The sequence below is a fragment of the Simochromis diagramma genome, unplaced genomic scaffold, assembly GCF_900408965.1.
Source record: "Simochromis diagramma unplaced genomic scaffold, fSimDia1.1 OVJJ01000216.1, whole genome shotgun sequence".
NCBI lineage: Eukaryota > Metazoa > Chordata > Actinopteri > Cichliformes > Cichlidae > Simochromis > Simochromis diagramma.
The window spans coordinates 13,333,739-13,352,045 of NW_024386883.1; the positions used below are offsets into that span (position 1 = coordinate 13,333,739).

General features: G+C 41.4%; 2 protein-coding genes across 2 annotated transcripts; both read right to left on the reverse strand.

Moving 5' to 3' along the window:
- Nucleotides 1-438: 438 nt before the first annotated feature.
- Nucleotides 439-6,386, reverse strand: tbl2 (transducin beta like 2). Its single transcript, XM_040032394.1, has 7 exons — nt 6,180-6,386; nt 3,990-4,111; nt 3,553-3,737; nt 3,120-3,271; nt 2,575-2,701; nt 2,082-2,234; nt 439-1,943 (listed from the first exon to the last, which is right to left on the reverse strand). The coding sequence occupies exons 1-7, from the start codon at nt 6,304-6,306 to the stop codon at nt 1,484-1,486; spliced, it is 1,326 nt and encodes a 441-aa protein (XP_039888328.1). The 5' UTR covers nt 6,307-6,386; the 3' UTR covers nt 439-1,483.
- Nucleotides 6,387-7,828: 1,442 nt separating this feature from the next.
- Nucleotides 7,829-18,303, reverse strand: pom121 (POM121 transmembrane nucleoporin). Its single transcript, XM_040032393.1, has 13 exons — nt 17,575-18,303; nt 16,712-16,918; nt 16,407-16,556; nt 14,654-14,734; nt 14,370-14,541; nt 14,191-14,279; nt 14,031-14,110; nt 13,225-13,343; nt 13,037-13,136; nt 12,370-12,648; nt 10,803-12,278; nt 10,155-10,253; nt 7,829-9,594 (listed from the first exon to the last, which is right to left on the reverse strand). Exons 1-13 carry the CDS (start codon nt 18,147-18,149, stop codon nt 9,494-9,496), a joined length of 3,528 nt encoding a protein of 1,175 aa, XP_039888327.1. The 5' UTR covers nt 18,150-18,303; the 3' UTR covers nt 7,829-9,493.
- Between the last annotated feature and the right edge of the window lie 4 nt (nt 18,304-18,307).

An 18,307-nucleotide genomic window follows, 5' to 3' on the forward strand; every position in this document is an offset into this window, starting at 1 on the left:
ACATTGCACTTTGTGTGCCTTTGTTTGAATATAAAAAAATCACTTTATATTTTCAATCTTTCATATTTATATTTTCAGTGTGAGTAACAAAACAATTTCCCTCTGGGATCAATAAAGTATTCTGAATCTGTTCTCCACCCTATAAATGACTTATAATTTTTTATATAAACTACTCAAGCCACACATTACACTGGATCACCCCGTTTTTCTGATTAATATAACAGGCCCATCTCTTGGTCTGAAAGACTGGAAAATAACTGATTAATGTTGTTTAAGGGAATATTATTTATTTTTTTGGTGTTGTTTTACAAAATATTCATTCTGACAGTCTTAAAAAAATACCAAAAAGGGCACAGAGATTCAGAATGTCTTCTATTAAAGCTACAAAAATTAATCCAGACTGCACAATTGAATTAAGATACTTAAGGCCTTATTTTATACCCAAATCCTCATACACAAGCACACTGTAATCAAATATATGCCTTTATTCAAAACAAGTTACAAATTCTGCAAATCCTGAGGATTATTTTGATATGCTTTGACTTTCTGGGGATTATAGGACGCTCCAGACTTCCCCGCTACAACTCTGGAAAAAAAGAAAATCTGTTTGTGAGGATCAAATACACCTTCAGTGGGCTGCTAGGATGGACTGAGGAATAAGCTAGTTTTTCTTCCCCAGTTTCAGTGACTTTGAAGGTTATTTTTATCACTCTGACAGATCCGAAGAGGTGGTTTCACCTGTGTTTTCAAGATGCCGGACATCTTGCTCACACTTCTTTCAGTTAGTTGTACTTAAAAGGCACCTCACAATTTACGTTCTGCTCTGAAGTCAAATCCTCTTATGGTATTTGCACTGAATTGTACACCCATGTGAGAGTGCACAGGTGTCAACTGAGGCCTAATTTTTAACTCTCAATAGCAATGCCATTAGATAAAGTTTTAAGGATTTCAAAGAGGAGATTTCCAAAGATTTACTTTGGCTGTAATAAGCAGAAAAAGAATTTTACTGCAGCGCCACCCTCTGGGAAAATATTACTTTTAACTTTTTTCACAGCAGAAATTTTGACCTACCACAGTAGGAAAAGCAAAGGTGGACATTAACATTAGTTTGTGTTCAAAGTTTCACAGTGAGTCAGCACAGACAACACCTGGACTTGGAAATGAAGCACCCAAACCGACAGTGGCCATTAGATGTTAAAGGGACTGTTAATCTGTTCCTTTTTCCACATTGTGACTCTGAAGAACTATGAGACCAATTTCACAAACTATGACAAATCAAACACAATCACAGCACATCACACTCAGAAGTCCAAATGTCTCAAATCAAACGAAGCACTTCCATAAAAAGATACCTTTTATTAAACTGCATGCAAATCTCATCTTCACAGTCCAGATCATTAAGAGGCAGAGGTGACTATGCAAACAAATGATTAGCAGAGTCTGACACTGTCACATTCAGAGTGTGATTTCCTGTTATTTCTGTTTAGTTGGAGGGGGCAGCGAGCACAGCGTCCAGGGCACTCTGAGCCTCTTTGATCTGCTGCTGCAGTCTCTGCTTCATGGCCTCGTTCTGAGCCTTCCTCAGCATGTCCTGCATGTCTTTGATGGCAGCCCGGTAGCCCGGAGCATTGTGAAACACTCGGATAGCCTTGTCGCCACTGCACACCAAGAAGCGTCCGTTAATGTCAAACCTAAGGTCCGTGATCTCCACGCTGTGGACGCCGTGCATCTCCTCTTCCAGCTTTCCGCTGGCAGCATCGTACATGGCCACGTTGCAGCCATCGCTGACGGCCACCACCCGGCCGTCTGGAGACAAGGCCACCCGGCTGCCTTCAGACGAGCTGCAGGGAACGGTTTTCAGGAGGTAGGGATCCTGCTGCTTTTTGTACTCCACGTCCGTGTTCCATAGCTTCCACGTGCCGTCTTTGGAGACGCTCACCATCCTGAAAAATGAAAAGAAAGCATTACTGCTTAACACAGCAGGCTTCTTTACTCTCACCTTAACGTTTATATGCCATTTTATGTTGTCTCAGCTTATAAACAACCATTTATTTTCCATCTCAAATATTGCAGCGTATTACCTGCGAGAGTCGTTGGAAAAGGCAAATGCGTGGACTCCAGCAGAGTGGCCCTTCAGGTCAAAGGCTCGCACCACCTCTCTGAAGTCTCCTCCTTTGCCGAAGCAAACCTCCCACACCTTCACATCAGGAGTGAAGCCGCAGGACGCGACAAACCTGAGCGAATAGATGAAGCAGGATCAGAGCTCCCAAAGAGTGACACGCAATTCAAACACTTATTTTGATTTCGATTTTTATTTTACTGAATGGAATTTAAAAGTAAAAACAATATGAAGAAATCATCTTACATGTGGGAAAATTACTTTTCAGACTTTTACTTTTCTCAACAACAGTTTAAAGCAGAAGAACCTACAGCTCTTACTGTAAAACATCGTTTATAGACACTTTTTCTGTTTTAATGTCATGAAACAGTAAAACAATAAACTTACAGAGTAGATGTATATCATTTCTAAGCTTTCAAGTGTAAGCTGTGCAGTAAATAAGGAGTGGGACTGACCTGCCACACGGGGAGATGGCAGCATAAGAATTGGTTATCTGGTTCGTGTTGATAGAGGCCAGCACCTCTCCTTTCAGGTCCCAGATGTTGATACAGGTGTCGGTGGAGGCACTCATGATAAACTTGCCTGTGGGTGAGAAACACAATATCAGCCCCATAAACTGGTGACAAATACTGAAAAATAAAATAATCAATAAATCAATAAATAAGGTTTTAACAGATATTCCCTTTTTTGACAGCTTTATTTCTCATGTGAAACTAGAGTCAACTTTTGTTGCTTGTTGGTGGGTCGATTTTTTTTCTTAAAACAGTTAGGCTGTCAAAAGGCTGACTAACCCAAAGACTGGACAAATAATCAAAGAGATGGAGCAGATGAATAAAAGAAACATTGAAATGAATTTACTGATTGTTAAATACTAAACCACAAATGGTTTCACACACTTTCAAAAACCCAGCTGGTGATAAAAAACAAACCCAGCAGTGTTAACTGCGTTACTAGCCGATACTATAAGTAAAAACTTTTAAATTATTTTGGCATTCTGTACCTGTCTCTGCGATGCCAATGTTGAGGATGGTGGCCTTGTGCTTCTGTGGGAAATCCTCGGGAGCAGCTTTGAAGCTCATGGAGCCGTCATCCTTCTTTGTCATTTTGAAGATTCGTATGCAGTCTCCGTTGGCCAACCAGGTGATAAACGCCCTGTAGAGAAAAGGAGAAAATCAGTGAAGATTTTCTGAAGATTACCTCACCATAACTCTGGTTGTGTATAATACTTTGAAAAGGTATTGGTCCACTTACTGATTACTTTTCTTCATATTTTACATGCTTACATGTTTCAGATCATCAAACAAGTTACTTCACAAGTCTTTTCTAAACCTCTTTGACCTGGTTTATGTTAAACTTTCACTAGCTCTTGTGTACAATTCACTTTCCTTAGGAAAGAGAAGAAATGCTTTATGTCAGTAAGTGTAGTTAAAGACCTGGAGTCAGGGCTAAACCGGACCAGCGTAGCGTGATCCAGCTCCACATTGGCTCTCAGACACTTGTGCTCGCGGTCCAGGAAGTCCTTGGTGCTCCAGATCCGAACAGTGCGGTCGTCAGCACAGGACGCCAGGTACTTCCCGTTACTGCTAAAATCGAGGCACGTCACATTTCCACTGTGGCCCTAAAAGGCACATGGAAACAAATACACACATGCTGAAAAATGGCTATGGAGAGGGTGCAAGTGAAACCTTGTTAAATTATTTCAGAACAGCTCACTGAGCTGAGCGGCATCTAGACCAAAACAAAAGCAAGGCTTTTAACTCGCATAACCTACAGTGACTTAAAACAAACCAAACTCCGGTCTCTTATGAAAACTCTTCCTTGTCCTCTGAGGCTTTTACAATGTGTGTGTTTGATGATTGTTTCAGTTTACCTTCAGAGAGGCTGCCAGCAGCAGATGGCTGAAAGTGTGTTGTGTAGGTTTATCCTTGCGGCCACGCTGCTTCTCCTGCTTCTGCTTCTTGGATTGGGAACCCTTCACAGCACTGGCTTCAGCTGGAAGACACACAGGAAAAACATGACCATTGATGCCCACTAAGACTATGTTAAAAGGATATATACAAACTATTACTCAGATGGCTGTATATCAGGAGAATAAGCAGTTCTACTAATTGGAGCTTTGCTGCTTTGATCACTGGCTGCCTCAGTCTGCATGCCAAAGTATCCTTGGGGAAGATAGTGAACCCCAAGTTGCTCTCCGATGGGCTCATAGAGCATAAATATTAGGTAGTAAGTAATTAGGCACAGGAAAAAAGTGCTTGTGTTAATAAGTCTTGTAGTACAAAGCACTTACAAAACAGAACCAGTCCATTTATAATGCTATATGTTTAGCATTATATAGATAATAACATATCATATAGAATTTGTAATTTTGCACAATTTCTAACATAAATATAAACAAAATACACATACTCATTTTGTTTTTTAGGTTTCCATTTTATTTCTTTACTTTTTATTATAAGTTTTTCTATTATCATTATTTAATTAAGTTGTGTGGTTTGTGTGGTTGGTCTTCTGTAATTTTACTAACAATATAAGTGTATCTAACTTTTATAAGCAGTCTAACAATAACAATGTACTCTTGTGAGCTGCTATGAAGCCGTTATCTCTGGGGAAAAATCATTGATGGAAAGCTCTTGTTTATGGATCTTCTTCAACAACCCTGCACATTAGCATGTATGTCAAAGCCCAGTCATAAGGAAAAGGCTAAGAACATAAAAAAAAGTTTTATTTCCACACATTTCATTTTAGAATAAACCATTGGTTATGCTATTTCTGAACATGATCTGGGTGTTATGAAGCATTAACAAACAGCTAAAAGATAATTGATGTGTAATTTTCCAATCCTTGGTATCATGACAATCCCCCCCCCCAAAAAAAAAACAACAACTCTGGAAATCAGGGAATTAGCTCTGGGAGGTTTTCTATTCACTGCATGCAATGTTAACAGAATGTGGAAAAACACTCTCAGCATGATTATTATAGTAAACTAAAATTAAATTAAAAGCCAAGAAAATTGTGGAAATAAGCTATAAGACTGGAAACTAAGAAAATGAAAAAGTAACCAAAATAATTTTTTTTTAAAAACGAATTACTTAACTTCCTCCTTTAGTATAAAGACATACACATTAGGTTAACTGTTGACTCTTAATTGGCCATAGGTGTAAATGTGAGTATGGGCAGTTGTCGGTCTCTAAGTTAACCCAGCAACAGAGTGGCAACCTGTCTGGGATAAGTGGAAGAAAATGGATGGATGTGATGGATAAAAATCTAAACTAAAGCATCCAAAATAACTCAAACTAACCTCAAAAGAAAAACAAAATTCAAAATGAAAAACAAACAAAACCTATTTAGACAACACAAAACTATAATAAGTTACTATTAAAGTGATTAACTCCAAGGTTATAAAAATTATGCCCAGGATTATTACTGTATTATTATTCAATTATAAGCTTTGAATCCTATTACCTGGAGAAAAAAATAATAGTCTAACTACGTCTTTATTAGTCCAAATTTAATTTAATGTAAATTCTTCTTCAAACATAGTTAAACAGACTCAACATCAGATGAATGTGCTAACCTTCCTCTGTTTTATAACTTTTAAGTACTATCTTTATACAGTGAGCTATTCTACTTTACGCTGTAAAGCGCTTTGGGGTCCTTAGGGACTAAGTAAAGCGCTATACAAATACAAGCCATTTACCATTTACATGTACAGGAGTGTTGCCATTAACTAATGTCACGTGCTACAGATACCGATTTGAACCTTTGTCATCAATGAAGCGTTAAAAAACAGGCAGTGACTCGACAGAAAGCAGTGCACCCATTGGTCTGTTAATGTGACAGTGACAGCCACTCAAAAGTTACCGTAGCTTGTACTTCTAGCTCTGAGTTCGTGTTAATATCGTTGGCACGGAGCTCTTTTGTTGAATGAATCAATTACTGAGTGAATGAATGAATGAATGAATGAATGAATGAATGCAGTATTACTGACTTGCCGCCTTCTCCACAGTCTCCCCCTTCTCCAGCTAGCTAGAGTTAAGTTAGCCTGAGTGGCTCTTACCGGCAAACTCCGCTGCCTGCTCCGTTTCCTCTCTTATTTCTTCTTTCCGTCTGCCCACCGCTAACGCAACCAGAATAACCAGTGCACCCAGTAACAAAGTTAACGCGGCCAGAGCAGCTATCTCCATGTTGACACCCTTCTGCCACGTATTTTGCAACGCTAACGTCTCCTAAACTAACCCCGCACGACTGGGGCACCGCGCATGCGTCCTAATAGCACGCTTCATCTAAGGCTGCGTTCATGTTTACGACTGCAAATAGTAAATACGATAATCCCCCGCCCCCAAACATTTCCGTGAAACATATACAGTTTATTTTAAATGTATAAACATTCCGTTTCCATTCAGTTTGGCTTGCATGCTTTTAACATTACGTTAAAAGACAACTTAATCTCTTAGATTATTCGTTTTCGTTTTTTTCTTAGTTATAACGGCGTTACCTAGCGTAACTGCCACAATTTTCACATTTCCTGTTCTGCGTGTAGTCATGAATGCAGCACAATCGGGTATCAAACCGTCTCTAATGCCACCTAGCGGACTGGCGTGTGTGGAATGTTCGAAAACGTCAGGAGAAAAGTTGGAGCCATGCTTCCACGATGTTTACACCAAAATTTATATCCTACCATCTGAATGTTGCTGCAAAAATCAAGAGTCACCAGACCAGGCAAATTTTTTCCAGTCCATTTTCTGCGATCCCGTGTGAAGAGTATCCTCTGTGTCCTTTTCTGAGCTGACAGGAGTGGCACTGATTGTGGGGTGTCTGCTGCTTTAGCCCACCTACTTCAAGGTTTAACATGCTGTGCATTCAGAGATGCTCCTCTGCATTCCTGTGTTTGTAACAAGTAATTAAATGAGTTTTTGGATCAGTTCAAAGTTGTCAGGCATTTTCACCTTTCAAAGTTTCTTAAATTACCCATCCCCATGCTGAGTTGAACTTCATTTTGACCATGTCTACAAGCCTAAATAAATGTGATTTAGATATTTGCATCAAGTATACCTGAAATATTTAAAGTAAAAGCATGTATTCTTCAGGAAAGTAGCCATTTACTGTTCCGTGGCAAGTGGTAATACTTCCAAATATGCTTTAAAACGCAGTGTGATTATTTTCTGAGAAGAAAAAGAAGTTTGGACTTGTATCTAGTCTAACGTTATATTGAATCTGATTTCAACTCCAGCTTTCTTGAAATTAAATCACTTAAATTTATTGGGACTAACTCGTAGACACAGTGCCCAGTAAAACACTACTTAGATCTCTCAGAGTATGTTGGATATCAATTCTTGACATTCTTGTTCTGTAAGCAGCGTGTCATTAACAAAGCATTTTTCCAATGTGTTTCATGTTTTTGACAGGGGAGAAACCCGAATTCAGAAGAGAAACCCACAGAAGCTTGGAGAAAAAAAAAATCCAGACTCCATAAAGAATCACTTTCCCTTCTTGCTCTGCTGTTCATCCACCATGTGTAGCAAACCCCTCTTTAAGGGGCTCTTCTGATTGGATGCCCCTCACAAAGAGAGGTGTTAAGGATTACTCCTCTCATGAACATCATACAACCAGAAGTAGTAGAAGAAAAAAAAAAAAAAACTATCAGAAACTGTGCGTTTGGAGAAGTTTGACGCCTGACAGGGTTTACTTGTTCATAAAGTGAACAAATTACTCAAAACTCTGGCCAAGTTTAATATGAGGATCCACTATTGTAACAGTATATACACATGACAGAAAATAAAAACAATCATAACAGGTCCTCTTTAACTTCCTGCAACATTACTAAGCAATACTTGTATATCCACTACAAAAACAGCATACTGCTAATACACAGTATGAAGTATAGCCTCCACATCTTGGGAAGAAAATTTGGCGATCTTTAAAGGTTTAATGTGGAACATCCACAACTCACATTTTTATTTATTCAAATTTGACCATCCAAATAAAAAAAATAAAAAAAAAAGAAGAAAAAAGAAGAAACAAAGACAGACCCCCCCCCCAAAAAAAACAACAAAAAAAAAAACAAACAACAAACACAAAACCCAACTGGTAACGGCTCACTTTTCACAATAAGAGGTGATTATTACTGAGAACAGAGATCATTTGAATAAAACAGCTGACATTAACTGCTTTACTGTCCATGTTTGCTGCACGCTCAAAAACAAAAATAATAAAAACAAAAACGAAACAAAAAAAAAAATCCCTGTATCGCTGTGAGAGGTCCAATAGAACAGACTGTAATTTTAGTAAATCTGACATAAGGTAGCAGTGACATTTCTGAAATGGGGATAATGTGTTGCTGTGCAGATATTTAAAAACTCACCATTTATCACAGTTACATGTGCATTAACAGCAGGTAGGCTGAAGGTAAAATGTAACTGATTCTAGCAGATTTGTTACGTTTCAGTGAATTAACAAGGATTCAGTGCCTGGGCGCAAAGAGAGGTAGTCTGGCACAACAAACACACACACAAGCACACTCTCATCTCAAGATTCTTTTCACAGGGAACAAGCTGAAGAGTTGGCTTTGGTTTGTCAGCGCTAGTCGAGTACTCATCCTACTCACATACTGACCTGCTAATTCAATCAGTTGGCAATCACTATCAAAAAAGGCCATCCACAGGAGGACTCTGGGAATGCTTGCAATGACAAAGAGTACGAAACAAGAACACAAGGGTCTGCACAAACTACGTTAAGACATTTACTAAGTCACCCTTTTAAGTGCAGAAACACATTATTCATTTACAGGGTCAGAGAGCCAATTAAAAAAATAATTTAAATGCAAACTTTACATTTACACTGCAGTGTTGTGTACCTTATCTGAATTGACTGTGCATTTCATCCCATTCAGACTCAGTCAGAGAATGTATTCAAATATCCAGGTAACATACAAACCAGCGAGCGTTTCACGTAAAAAAATAAATGTCTGAGCCGCAGCTCCACCTTTAGCTCGACTCAACTTTCTCCTTAAGACGAACCAATGGGAGTGTCCGTGTATGGTAAAAGGAAAAAGAACTTTGGATATGCTTATGTTCAGCATCTATCAAATAGTCTTTTCTCTTTCAAGTATAGTACATCATTGTGGTTTCTCTCTCCTTACTGCTGCATTCCCTCACTGGGTCATGGACTCAGTAGGCTAATGTGCTCTTTCTAACTCATCTGCAAACTTCGGGCCAGCACAACCCACTGGAGGAGGAGAGGGAGGAAGCAGAGGGCATGGTGGTAGCCTGATGGGGTGGGATGTTGGGCTTAGAACAGAGCAATGTTAGCCAGGTTAGCCATAGCAGCAACAGCTGGAGTCCTCCGAATGCGTTGTTGGAACGACGTGGCAGGCTACTTCTTCCTGTTGTGTTGTCGCCTCGCCTGCAGCCTCTGCCGTGCTCCGGATGTTTTCGATCCAGCTCCGATTGAGAAGGAAGGAGTTGCTGGAGATCCTAAACAAAATTAAAAATATGGATATGTAACAATTTCTGCTACAAAGTATCCAGTTCTTAACAGTGGCATCAAATTTTCAAACTTCAAAACTGCCTCTTAATTTCATCTAAATTAGGATCAATATCAGGTCTGACAAGGAATTCTTATAGTGAGGCAACATGCTTTTAAGTATTTGGCTCCAATAAATATTCCCATAAGCTTGCCTCAAGCCCACCTTTAATAACAGAACCCACGTGTTTCCACTTCGGCCTCACAGCAGTAGATAAACAGGCTAAATCCCACTACATTACAATGCACAATGCTACAGTGTAGCATCCTATTACCAACAGAAGAGGTATAGAATAATTTAACAAATTTATCAATAAAACTTTGTGATGGTGCTGCACTCTCACTAAATAAAATCAGAAGACTAATTTGTTTAAATCACTGGGTTACAGCTCCTTGAGAGCAACCATCGTTTAAACATCTAGCCACACATCCCTACTAAAGCCCCAGCTGGGCATCACCTCTATAAAAAAAAAAGAAAGAAAAAAAAAAGAAAAGAAAATTGATGCCTCACCAAACTGAACAGCATTGAAGCCTTGGAGTGGAGTTCCAGGACTTCCAAAGGGAATTGGACCTCCAGCAGCACTCTGGCCAAAAGATGGTGTTGACGTTCCTGCAGGGAAAACAGCATGAAACTTCAAACACCCAACACCTAAAACTCTGATAGACCAACATAGTAACCTAACCACAGAAATCTTTCTGTCAGTGTGTGGCACAGTAGGAAACCAGCACTCACACATAAGTGCAACCATACAGCGATGTAAACAAACAAAAATGCAGCCCACCCTCCCCACTACTGAGACCCGTTAATTCAACTACTGGTTATGTTTCACATACCAATCATTTCAATTAATTTACTATCATTTACTGGTAATCAAAACTAAAATTATTTTAAGATATTCGCAACAGACAAAATTAGTGTAGTGGTTAACATCTTTGCCTAACACGAGAAAGATCCCTGGCTTGAGACCAGGAGGAGACACAAAAAGGTCACCCGGAGTAAAATCTGTGCCAAATCAAATGTCTGGTGTGATAAAAACCCTTTCAAGCAAGGGAACAGCCAAAAGAAATATCTAGCCAACATTACATTCATTGCTTGAACCGCTCTACAGGTGGACTTAAGACATAAAAAGGCAAAACAACAACAGTCTTAATTCCTTACCAAAAGCTGGTTTGTCTGTAGCAGCAGCCCCAAAGTTGAAGCTTCCCATCTGTGGTGCAGGATTATTGGAAACTGGTGTTCCAAACTGAGGGCACGGCATTCCAGAGCCAAAGTTAAATCCACCGGATGCTGGCTGAGCTGGTCCAGAGGGAGCCGGCTGAGGAGCTGCACTGCCAAATCCGAAGGTGGGTGTGGAGGAGCTCTGAGCCTGGGTTGCTGCACCGAAACTTGGTGGAGCTGAGGGTGCAGCTGAGGGAGCGGCAGTGCCACCGAAAGCAAAACCAGCAGTGCTGGCTCCAAATGCTGGTTTAGCTGGGGTACCAAAAGTGGCTGCTGTGGTGGTAGGAGTTGCCCCAAAGTTGAAAGGAGCTGGGGCAGGGTTAGAAGCAGGTGTGGATGACGCTCCGCTGCCTCCAAAAGTGAATGGCTTTGGCGCTGCTGCTGTGGAGCCAAAGGTTGTCTGAGCTGCTGGGGCTTCAAAAGATGACTTTCCAAAGTTGCAGGTTGACTGTGTGGTAGCAGGAGCAGCAGTGGAAACTGTGTTGCCCATGGCAAAGCCTCCAAATGAAGCAGTGGTTGTGTTCTGATTGGGTGCTGTCTGGCCAAATGTAAATACTTTCTGGCTGGCAGCCTGAGCATCTGGCTGTGTGGCACCAAATGCAAAGGTACCCTGGCTGGAGGTTGTGGTTGAAGCAGTAGCAGGTCCTGGAGCTGGGGCCGTGGCTGCTGCTGTAGTAGTGGTAGCAGTTCCAAACTGAATTGTGCCGACAGCATTCTGAGCCTGATTCAAAGCTGAGTTGGTGGTACTTGTTGTAGATGTTGTGTTCCAGTTTCCAAAGAGGGATTTCATAGCTGGCTGTGGAGCAGGCTGTGAAGTGGGAAGGGAGCCTGTGGATGTGCCAGCTGTGGTGGTTGAGCCAGAAAACAGAGATGGGCCAGCTGTGTTGCTGCTTGTTGATCCACCAAATACTGAGGCTGTACTGCTTGTGCTTGAAATTGTAGAGGCTGCCTTTGCACTTGCAAGGGATGGAGGCTGTCCAAAGCCAGTAGCCACAGTGGCATCTCCAAAGATGGGTTTGAAATTCTGGACAGGTGGTTTGCTTTCTGAAGCTGATGTAGCTGAAGTGGTGGTGGCGGTTACAGCAAAGATGGGCTTAAAGCCTGAAGCCATCAGTGGGTTGGTGTTACTGACTGATGCAGAGCTGCTGGCTGGGGCTGCAGTAACAGCAGTTGAGTTAGATGTTGAGGAAGCAGAGGAGGCGCTGACCTGACTAGCCACCCCAAATAGGCTTGCCATAGGTGGGGTGCTGCTGGCAGCCTGGGAGACCTGACCCAGCAGGACCTGAGCAAAGGCGGAGGACTGGTGCACAGCCGCAGAGGAGGACTGGGAGACTGCAGGGATTTGTGGGGAAGCCACTGTTGTTGATGCCTTCAGGATTGAAACACTGGGTTGTGCGGGTGTGGTTGATACAGACACTAAGGGCACATTGGGAGGAAAAAAACATGAGTGTACAGAACAAAGAAATTAAAGGTAGTCAAAATTAAATCAAGTGAAGAGCAGTTGTACCTGAACTTGCACTGGTAGCGGATGTGGGAGAAGGAGCACTAGCTTTCTTCAAAGCCTCCAGCAGTGGGTTGGGGGCTGCAGGCACTGTACCGGCACTGCTCACTGGATTGGGATCCAGGTTAATGACTGGGATGGCAGAGCTAGATGTGGGCAAGGGAGCTGCCAGAAGGCTGCTCAAGGTTGTGGTGGAAGTTGTAGCAGTAGCAGTAGAGCCAGCAGAGGGGGCAGGCAGGGTGGAAGTGGTGGCTGAGGGGGAGACAGTCTTCTCAGGCTCTGGAGCTAAAAGAAAGAAGAGGGTCACAGACATGCTAGGGCTTTTTCCTCCATTTTGGTTGAAACACATTTATGTAGATTGACTTCTTTCACAATGGCTCTATAGTAATATAGATATATTTTATGTACATTTTATACATATCTCCATGCGATTTTTCTATACACATTTCTGTACATTGTTACCTGTATATACGGACTTCAGTTGCTTATGTATAAACGACCACTTTGTGTCTTTGTTTTATATTCCCCTTACTATAAGAGCTGTGTAACAACAAAATTTCTCATCCGTGGGATAATAAAGGTTTATTCTTTTCTATTCTATAAATATTTTTTCTGGTGTTTAAATCTTTACATGTGAATGAAGGGTTAACAGATTGAACTGAATGCAACTTACCAGGTGTCTCCAGGACCTTCTGTATCTTACTTATACCAGCCTTTTTCTCCTCATCTAGATCTTTAACAGTAACTGTATAACCCAGTTCAGGAGGTGGGGGCTGCAAGGAAGCACAAGGAGAGACTAAAAGCACTGTAATGGCTAAGCACGAGAACAGAGGTTTCTAATGAGACTGCAGTAATCCTTACCAGAGAAATGTGATCATCCCGGTTGCTGGACACCAGTTGAATCTTCCTTTTTCTTTTCCCACTACCACCAGAGTCTGACGAGGTATTGAGTTGGACCTTGGGCAATGGAGCCAGTTTGACTGGAACATCATCATACAAGGCACAATAAATAGAAAGCAATTTAATGTCTCTGAAGGTTTTTTTCTTTTAAGTCAACTGCATTCATGTTAAATTTTTGGGGCACACAGATTGAACACTGCACAAATCCCAACTTGTTGTTCGTTCATTCAGACCCACTGAATGAATGAACATTTGCCACAAGACAAAAAAAAAACAAAAAAAAAAACAAACCCAACAACCTTTCTTGGGATGTTTCTGGAAACCATTTTCTTAAACCGAGTAATGAGGGGTCAAACTGGCTAATCAATTTCTCTAAAAGTAAAGAAGCAATCTGAATTAAGCACAATTGAAATAATAATGTTCAAACGCATGAGTTTGAGACCCATTTGAAAACTCTGATAATATTCTTCAACAGTCTTAAGAGTTAACTTAACAGTAGAGGGCCACTAAGATAAACCCCATGCTGGAAAATGGGTCTTTAGGGTACAAGTGAATGAATTTCTGGGATAAGGAATGACTTTGTGTAAATAAAGTCTAACTAGCATTACCTATGATCACTTCCCAGCAAATTAGCTCTATGGATTTTTAATTAGTAGTAGAACTTTTCAGTCAGTGTTGCATAAATCTAAATAATCTGCTGCACAGAGCTGCATTTCTAGGACAGATGAATCCCTACACAACACAGCTACTCAAGGTATGACACTCACAAGAGACGAGTGTGTTGTCCATAGACGTGTGATCTGACTTTGCAGAGGATGCTGAGCTGGGAGACTGCGTGTCGTCCTCTCTGGAAATTAAACTTAAGGTTACAATCCTCAATACTGGATTAAATGTCAACAACTGATCAGAAACCTAGCAGAGACACACCTGGGTCTTTTTGAGATGCCCTCTGGAGTCTGACAGCGAGATGATCCAGGGCTGGACAGAGGGGAGCTGGGTGCTGACGGCTTCTTCCACTGTGAAGGGAAAACAAGATTTAGAGTGTCATAGCTCCACTGTTTCCTCTAGAATCCTGTGCGTCCTTTAATGCAGCAGAGAAGAGTTACCTGGTTGAGACCCAATGAAGAGCTGTAGGAACTCTGGATGGCATTTCTCCTGGTGCCCAGGGTTCCTCTTGGAGCATGAGCTCCACTGCCAGAGCTGATTGAGGATGTCCGAGACCTCTTCATAATGGACTCCTCAGTCAGTGAGGTCATCCCTCTTTTCAGACTTCCTGGCCTGGGAAAAGGAAAGTATTTCTCTTAATGCACAGGTAGCACCACACTATACTTCACCCTGCACCACAGGCTTTCATAAGACATGATCTAACTGTATGAAAAGTTTAACTTACTTAGGAACCAGCTGTGATGGCGTGCCATTGGGCAAAAGGGGTTCAAAAGCAGAGTGTGCACTTCCACCGCTGTCATTACGTCTTAGGAAGTAAAAAATTAATTAAAAAATAAAATGGAAAAAACCAACAACCATTTATTATTTTGAAATATAACAATAGAGAAAACTAGAGCAGGGCGATATGACCAAAAATATTTATCACGATATACATTTGAAAATTTGCGATAACGATATAACTGATGATATAATTGACACTAGACAAAATACTTTACAATTCCACAACTTTATTAGTGCAAAAAACCCATCAATGTATTTTCACTTAAACAAGCAGCTGTTTTTTAGGTGCATTAAAGTTATATAAAAATGTAACAGTGCAAATTCCTTGCTGACAGTTTAATCAAAAGGCATTTCCAGTGGAAATTGGCCGACATATCATCAGCATAACCATGTTTAATATCCACAAAACTTAAAAAGAGGTTATACACACACACAATACGGTAATATAATGTTGAAGCACAGTACGTATCACTCCGCGAGGCGCCTGCCTAACATAGCCGTAATGCTCCGACAATCAATCAAGCGGTGCGGGTTCGTAGCTTAGTCGTACTAAAGCATTTGACAGATTTTCGAGCGCCGTGTGCCACATAAAATAGTTTCGAGGTCAGTAAACACAACCAGAATTCATACACAAGGCACACGGGATTATAAGGGGCACTGTCGATTTTCAGAAAAATCAAAGGATTGATTTTAAGTGTGCCGTATTTTCCAAACAACACGTCATCACCAAAAATAGTGCTTTGTTGTGTATCTGACGGACGAAAGCTAAACCAGTTCCACACCACTGAAGTTGCAGCATTTTTACAAACCAATTCTGGTTCATCCGTTTCATTCAACGATCCACTTTCGTTCTTCTCATTCTGCGTCACCGCCATGTGCGTATGTAAACAAAGGCACTGCGCACGCGTGCTTTACCCACATTCTATCGTGATATTTCATTTTCCTATCGTTGCCCAAAATTACACCGGTATTACCGTGAACGGTATGATATAGCCCAGCCCTAGAGAAAACCTATGTAAAATGTGCTGTGTTAAGTGTTAGTGATATTTCCAATTTTCTTGGCATCCTTCAGTAACTCAAAACTGCATTTGAGCTTCGGTAATGTATTTATAGAAGACTTTACGGCCACATTTGTATGTGTGATCTGTATCTATTCAAATTATTGGGGGAAAAAGGGAAGAAATGAATACAGCATTATAATGCAGATGTTATATGCATTCATAAGAATGCAAGGCCCCATGTGGGAGTGTATATTTTGTTGGAACATTACATTAGAAGAGTGAGCTTTCCAAGTGCACCACAAATGGACTGGGAAATGGTGTTAATAGGAAAAAGCTATTCATCCATTCTGTTTGCAGCTGTCCGTAAAGCTAAGAGACCGAGACAACTAAAAGCATCAGCAGGCTGTTTTTCTGTAGCCTTGCTAATAACCACACTATGCATTACCTACAGACCAAGAAGGTTTAAGCAAAACACATGATACTTTTTATGTCTTAGGTTTGCTGTGCAAGTACAGGAAGTCCTTTTTTTTCCCAGTCTATTTTTTAAATTTATTTCAGTTGAAATGTTTTTATACCTACTTTTAGTTTACTATAATAACCTTACAGCTATCAGACAAAAAAAAAAAAAAAGTGTCACCAAGCTACATAAAAAGGCAAAAATATAAAGCTTGTCAGCATTCATGTGCTGCCTCCTACCTTCTTTTGCTTTTCTGCTCAGTTGTAAAGCTCCTGTCCTCGTCGTCCACTTCTCTCTTGCGGCTTTCCTTCAGCACCTTGAGGACACTCTCTCTGGAGCACGGATCGGCAGGCGCTCTGGGGAGAACGGCATAACTCAAATGGTCCATGCTGAAACAAAAGAAAGGTAAACAGCCATTACAAAAGTTTTATCAAAAGGGTTTTGACATTAATCTCTTAAAACAGGTTATGTTAGAGTTTAAAGAGATCTGACTCAAGCTGATGATCTAGACTGAAACACTGTAATGCATAGATCGCGCAGAGACCTGGGGGAGCTGTGGTCAGGCCTGGCGATCTTCACTGTGACAGGGCTGAGGGCAGCCGGGGAATTGCGAGGGCTGAGGATGTTTTTCTTTCTGAAACCGTCCCATTTGACGGGAGGAAGGATTCCCACTGACGAGACACCCGGCTGCTGCAGGGGGTAGTGGCGCTGGGGTGTGATGGTGAACCTGCTCGCTGCTCCCGGTGTCTCCCTGCAGGACAGAACAATTAGAGGCCAAGGCAAAATGAAGGGTCTGAAAGTCTGCTTTTCGTAATCCCACAAATGGCCATAATAGATTTTTCTGGGAAAACCCAAACATATAATACTCACTAATATTACAGAAAACGTGAACTTTTGTTCCTGTCTCTGATATTTCATGTCAAATACCATTCGTCAGTCTCTATAATGGTTGGGGCGATAGCGGAAATAAATCCGATTGTCAGGTAAAAGTCTAATGCTTTCTAAATACATTACTACATTGCCAATACAGCAAACCTGCTAAATATGCTTTTCAGTACTAAAGTAATTTATATGGCCAACAATTCAAGTTTTCTGTCATAACTGTTCACAGATTGGAAATGCCGGTACTATATTAGTAGTAAATTACTGTAATGAGAAACTCTTGCACATGACAAAACCTGTACAGATATATACGCATAGGGTTGCAGTAACGTGTAGCACATTTGGATAGCTGTGTGGAGCTACAGAGATCGCTCTGACGACACGAAGGTTAGTCATTAAAAACCGCCAAGCTGCACCTTTAACCTTTTGAATTCCAACAACTTAACCGCCTCCATTCAAAAAGACCGGGCTGTATTACGCCGGTAAAACCGAGATGTGATTGATTTGATTTTAGCCTGAACATACCCAGCAAATGAAAGCCTTCTGTTTGGAGTATAGACGGCGTGGTTGGGTCTGGCCAGCTTTTCCCGGAGCTGCTCTCGGGGATTTCTCACGGCTCTCCGCCTCCCCGAGTCGGCGGTTGGGCTCTCCGGTTTCCCGATGTAACTCCCCATGAGAAAATCCCGGGGGCTAAAAAGAAAAGACTCGCTTGATAAGGATTCCTTTCGATAAACTCCGCTTTCAGCGAGTCTTTGACTTAAGTGTCCCTCTGATTCCCGGAGCTCGGCTCTGTTGTTGCCGCTGCTCTTCGCTCTCCCCCGTGCGGGTACCGAGACGCCGGTCGCCTCCCAGCCCCACAGCCAGCGCCGCAGTACGGCCGGAACGTTTAGCCCACCCCGAGGATTCGGGCCTAACCTGGCGGGAAGCGGTTCTCCGCTATGATAATAACAGACAATACAACAAACTGCAAGAATTAAGGTCACATAAAGAAAAGTGGGAATATAATAAAAAGCGAGAATAACTAGGCCTAGAGCAGAGAGAAGCAATAAATGTTTTTCTCTAGGAGACATGGCGGCAACGCGCCGCCGGAGGACTCTCATATCCCATCATGCTGTTCTTCCGACATTACTTCTTGGATTTATATTTGTATTCACGCGCATTAGCGCCATCTACCGAGGTGGGGCTGTTAAACGCCGCCAGTGTTACTGATCATTAAATTAATCTTCCTTTTGCTGAACCTTGGACAAATGTAATGTAA